At 50.1% G+C, this 6000-nt stretch overlaps 1 protein-coding gene across 1 annotated transcript in view; it reads left to right on the top strand.

Annotated features, from left to right (window-relative positions):
- GPR156 (G protein-coupled receptor 156) overlaps nucleotides 1-6000 on the top strand; it is a 32565-nt gene that overhangs the window by 4731 nt on the left and 21834 nt on the right. Inside the window, exons 4-5 of the mRNA XM_048504448.1 lie at nucleotides 2212-2458; nucleotides 4797-4933. Of these exons, the coding sequence (XP_048360405.1) occupies nucleotides 2212-2458; nucleotides 4797-4933 (384 nt within the window). The remainder of the gene's footprint in view (nucleotides 1-2211; nucleotides 2459-4796; nucleotides 4934-6000) is intronic.

Genomic DNA, 6000 nt, shown 5'->3' with positions numbered 1-6000 from the left:
GAAGGTCCCGCAGGGCCCTGGTCTCCTTAGGGAGCCTGTTCCACCAGGTAGGGGCCAGGGCAGTAAAAGCCCTGGCCCTTGTTGATGCCAGCCGGATCTTTTTTGGGCCAGGGATTTCCAGCAACCACTCCTCCGTAGAGCGGAGGGCCCTAGTAGGGCAGTACGGGGAGATGCGATCCCTCAGATATGTAGGTCCAGTGCCGCTAATGGCCTTAAAGGTCAAGACCAGTACTTTGAAGATGGCCCGGAACTCGATGGGCAGCCAGTGTAGATGGTATAGGACCGGAGTAATCTGGTCCCAACTAGCTGTTCCTGTAAGTAGTCTGGCTGCTGCATGTTGAACGAGTTTCAATTTCCGGATCACCGACAGAGGCAGGCCAGCGTAGAGCGCGTTACAATAATCCAGCCTAGAGGTGACCGTTGCATGGATCACTGTGGCCAGGTCAGAACGGGACAGATACGGGGCTAATTGTCTCGCCTGTCGCAGATGGTAAAAAGCGATTCGGGCAGTTTGAGGGACCTGGCCTTCCATTGATAATGTCGGGTCCAAAGCCACGCCCAAGCTCTTAACAGTCGAGGTTAGATGTAAGACTCGCTTAGCTTACGGCAAGCAAAAGTCCACCGGTCTCTCCCCTCGTCCCAACCACAGGACCTCCGTCTTTGCAGGGTTTAGCTTCAACCGACTTGCTCTCAACTACCCAGCTACGGCTTCTAAACAGCACTGGAGAGCTCCAGGGGTCGCAGACGGGCTGCCCTCCATCGTGAACACGAGCTGGGTGTCATCGGCGTACTGATAGCACCGCAGCCCGAAACTCCGGACTAAACTTGCCAGGGGGCGCATGTAGATATTAAAAAGCATCAGGGAGAGGATCGCCCCCTGCGGCACCCCACATTCAATGGGGTAGCGCCTGGAGTTCTCACCCTCCGATGTCACCTGCAGTCCCCGGTCTCGGAGAAATGAGGCCAGCCAATCCAAGGCTGACCCGCAGACCCCGATATCAGCGAGGCGGTGGACCAAAAGGTCGTGATCTACCACGTTGAACGCTGCGGTGAGATCTAACAACACCAGCAGCGCCGACCCACCTCTGTCCAAGTGAAGCCGGAGTTCGTCCACAACGGCAACCAGCACCGTCTCGGTCCCATGGCCAGCACGGAAACCGGACTGGAAGGGATCCAACACGTGTGCTTCATCCAGAAATCGCTGGAGCTGCTCCGCCACCGCTTGCTCAATTACCTTGCCCAGGAATGGTAGATTAGAAACTGGGCGGTAATTGGCCGGATCCTCAGGATCTAACAGCGGTCTTTTCAGGAGCGGGCGGACCACTGCCTCTTTAAGCCGACCTGGGAAAGCTCCTTGCTCAAGAGAGCTGTTGATAATATCCAACAGGTGGCTCCGAAGCACCTCCCCGCTGGCTTTCACCAGCCAGGAAGGGCACGGGTCAAAAGAACTTAAGAATGAGTTGATGAGTAGAGTAAAGAGAACCAGGAAAACTGAGGCCCTTTCCGCACAGGCCATTTACAGTGCCCTAGGGACGGCAAAAACGCCGTCCCTAGGGAGCTGTTCACATGGGGAGCGCAGCTGCATCGCAGGCGCGCCGTCCTCGCTCCCCCCCAGCGGCGTGAAGCCGCTGTTTCCAAACCTCACTCCCCGAGCGAGGTTTTCTGGAAACAGCAGCTTCCTGCCGCTGCTGTGTGAACGGCAGCGGCTGGAAGGCGCCATCCCCCCTTTCCCGATCGACGTACCTTCCCTGCAACCTTCCGGTGCGTCGCCCAGGCCTGGGGACACGCCCCCTCTGCCCTATGACTCCAGAGCTGTCGCACAGGGCAGGGGGGCGTGTCCCCTGGCCTGGGCGATGCACCGGAAGGTCGCAGGGAAGGTGTGTCTTTCGTGCGACAGTGCAGCGCTGCGCCGTCTTCCCTGCCTTTACCGGGACCGTTTGTGCAAACGGTCCCGGGGGTGTGTGTCGGCGTTGTATACGCCGACGCACCCCCCAGCGTGGCCGTGCGGAAACGGCCTTCATCAGGCAAGCTGTGCAGCAGACAGTGGGGTGCCCCCTTGTGTGTAAACAGAGTAATGCGAGGAGACCCCACTACAACCCCACTATGCAGGGACGACCCCCGAGGAAAACCTTCCATGCATTATGAGCCTTAGGCTGATGCCTGCGTATGCTTCTTTAACTGTTCTGTTTTCTCATCCTACCTCACCTCCAGCCCCGGTCGTTTCAGGAAGGAGGAATTATTTGGGAGGAAATCTGTCTGGCCCTGGCTATACCTGAGATCCAGCACCGTGGGGCCACGGGCCCTCTGCCCTAGCGTGACCAGCCAGATGACGTGGCTGAGAGGCAACTGTGGCTGTGCTCTGGAGACAAAACTCGACCACTCACATCCGTGTGAATGCAGCTGCGGGAGCCTAGCACTGCAGAACGCTACAGCGCAGGATTTCTGCACTATAACAATTGTGGGTAAATATGACAGCAGGCGTGCAAGTACTGAATTGAAAACTCTGCAGCGAATGTTGTTCTTTGTAGGGGAGATTAAGAGCAGGTGGAGTCTAATCTGGAAAACCAGGTTTGATTCTCCACTCCTCCACATGAGCAGTGGACTCTTTCCTGGTGAACCAAATTTGTTTCCCCACTCCTAGGCCCCTTCCGCACATGCAAAATAATGCGTTTTCAAACCACTTTCACAAACTGTTTGCAAGTGGATTTTGCTATTCCGCACAGCTTCAAAGAGCACTGAAAGCAGTTTGAAAGTGCATTATTCTGCATGTGCGGAATGAGCCCTACATTCCTGCTTTGGTGACCTTGGGCTAGTCACAATTCTCCCAGAACTCACTCAGCCCCACCTACCCCACAAGGTGTCTGTTGTGGGGAGAGGAAGGGAAAGGAGTTTGTCAGCTCCTTTTTCTCTTCTTCCTCTTCTTCTTCTTAAATTTTTTATCTTTATTAACCTTTAATAGGCATAGATAGATCAAGATTTACACAGACACATTCTGCAGCCTCAAGAATAGCTCAGTAGCAAGGAAATAGTCCACATAACTTGACGGCTGACTTCGAGGGATTCAAATCACTTCAGTTTTTTTTTTAAGAAATAGCCGGAGCAAATGACAGTAAATACCCCTACACATCAATGTAAAAATACAATCTAATATAAAATTGCAATAAAAATAGATCTGTTTAGCAAGTTAAAAGCAAAATAACACAGCAATAGGTATCCTACCATGCCGAATATTAGACAGATTGGAGAAGATACCTATCTTTTATAAGAAGTTCTACGTTTGTTTTATGTATCATATTTGATATTTAAAAATTTGATTCTTCTTAATATTTGGTTTGTTTATTTATGTTTGAAACATTTATTATCCGCCTTTCCTCCTTGCAAAGCTCAAGGAAGTTTACAGTATGGATAAAAAACCACAACACAAAACGTATAAAAACCAAAATGTCACATTTTAGCGTAGGGCAATGAGTAATAAAATACAGTCCAGTTTTGTAAGAAGGCACGTTTACAAGCACATTTATGACACAAAACTCCATCTTTGAAGCGATCTTGCGAAGGGTTCAAAAAAGAAGGCGAGAAAAAGCCCAGATGCCTGGTCCCCTCTGCTTGTTTTCGGTTTCAGGACAAAGCACGGCACTGAATATTGAGCTGTTTTGCTATGAATCCTGTCCGTGCGGCTTCAGCGCCGTCATCCTGGCTGGTGCCGGACAGCTCTTGGTGATAGATTTGCCGTTTGTTGGCTCAGATCCACCAGAAATATATTTATTTTTATTTATTTTTCATTATTGGGTTTTGTATACCGCCCTACCCCCGAAGGGCTCTGGGCGGTGAACAACATAAGTCACATATATACAATAACTCTTAAGTACATTAAAACAATTTAAAATGCAGCGATCAGTAACAAACAACATCCACAATAACCCTTATTAAAACCCTCCCAAAAGGGGGGAGAAACGGGTCCCATAGGTCAATGATGGCGAACCTTTTTGAGACCGAGTGCCCAAATTGCAACCCAAACCCCACTTATTTATTGCAAAGTGCCAACCCAGCGATTTAACCTGAATGCTGAGGTTTTAGTTTAGAAAAAAACGGGTTGGCTCCCTCTTCTTCCGCCCCATTCGCTCGAGCGGGGGCCAGCCTGGTCTAGCCTCCAGCAAGTCCCGCGTGCACCGCTCTGTGCCTCTCTAGCATCTCTGCCTCCTCTGTGCCCCCCCCCCCCCCGGGCAGCAGCCACCTGGAGCACAGGCACCAGGCCCACCAGCCGAGTCCTCCCTGCTCACCATGGTGCATGCACGTTGTGCTCAGTGGCCCAGGCCGGCCTAGATGTGTGTGGGGGGGATTTTCTGCCCCTCACATGACGAACTCTGTGTGCACATGCCCACAGAGAGGGCTCCGAGTGCCACCTCTGGCACCCGTGCCATAGGTTCGCCATCACTGCCATAGGTGATAAGAGACCCAGAAGTGAAGAAGAGGAAGAGGAGGGTGCAAGCCTGTATGGAAAACAAGCAGGCTTGCTGCAATTGCGAAGGCTGACAGTCCACCTCAACGGGGAGAAGTCACGTCATCTTCCCGAGAGATGGCTTGTTCCTGAGGTAAAGAAGATGGCACTTTTCCAGCCAGACAAGAAGAGCAGGTCTCTTTTCTTAGCAAACATTGCCACAAACAGAATTCAGCTGCTATCTCTTTTAGTGGGGAGGACAAGGAAGCTCCCTCAGTGCTTCTTCGGATGAGTTTGGTGGCATCCCGTAAGCTGTCTCAACAGGTTCTTATTGTCCGCCATGTTTGTCTTCCTTCAGGCATCATCCGACAGCAGTTGCAAGAACCCTCCGGTTTCCTCAGTGGCTCTCCAGGGAATTGTGTGGGTCCTTCTTACGGGGGGAGTCCTGCTCAACTGCTTCTTTCTCGTTTTCATAGTTCGCTTCAGGAAAAATAGGTAAGTCTAGGACAGTGGGTCTCAACCTGGGGGTCGGGACCAGTGGTGGGATCCAAAAATTTTAGTGACAGGTTCCCATGGTGGTGGGATTCAAACGGTGGCGTCGCGCCAATGGGGCTGGGCGGGGCACGACGGGGGCGTGGCCGGGCATTCAGGGGGCGGGGCATTAATAATTTCTCTGTTACTGTAAAAAACTCTTACTGTAAAAAAAAAAGTTCCTCATTTCCAGCTGGTACCTTTCTGTCCGTCATTTAAACTCATCATAGCAAGTCCTATCGTCTACGGCCAACAGAAACAATGACTTCTCCTCTCATTGACTGCCTGTCCAATACTTAATACTTTCAAATACTTCATTTTGTTTCTAGAAATGAAAAGAAGGAGACTTTCCTGAAACAAGGAACTTGACCCTATTTCTAAAACCTGTTTTAAAAACAGCCCAACAGGGAGAATGATCCCGTTTTCTACCTTCACTAACCAGCCACAGAGGAAACCAACAGGACTTCATGCCAACTGTGAAATCATGAGTGGTCACTACAGTTTAGTGAAGAGTCACCATCACCACTGTTTGTTAACTTTTAACACAATTCCTTGTGTGTCCAATCACACTTGGCCAATAAAGATTCTATTCTATTCTATTCTAACTATATTCTGAAGGGCTAATACATTCAATTCTCAAAATAATTTGCACTTTAGATTAAGACACAAATTCATTAAAACATGGATCCGATGGACCATTCCTACTGCACAGGCATATTCAAGAGCTAGATATCAAGGCTACTGCCAGAATACACAGGTCATGACTTTTTTAAAAATTGAGTAAGCATTAGTAGTTGATACCTTTAACCTTTCACTTATACAAAATGCTTTGTAATCCTTTAGCCCCATAAATACCTAAAATCAGTCATTAGCACTCCCTTTTTATTCCTGGGTGACCTTGGGCTAGTCACAGCTTTCAGCCCCACCCACTTCACAGGGTGTTTGTTGTGAGGGGGGGGGAAGGGAAAAGAGTTTGTAAGCCCCTTCGAGGCTCCTTACAGGAGAGAAAGGGGGGATATACATCCAGCTCT

This window comes from Sphaerodactylus townsendi, linkage group LG07 (genome assembly GCF_021028975.2).
Source record: "Sphaerodactylus townsendi isolate TG3544 linkage group LG07, MPM_Stown_v2.3, whole genome shotgun sequence".
NCBI classification, from domain to species: domain Eukaryota; kingdom Metazoa; phylum Chordata; class Lepidosauria; order Squamata; family Sphaerodactylidae; genus Sphaerodactylus; species Sphaerodactylus townsendi.
The sequence above is the reverse complement of the archived record's forward strand: the minus strand, read 5'-3'. Positions and strand labels throughout refer to the sequence as shown.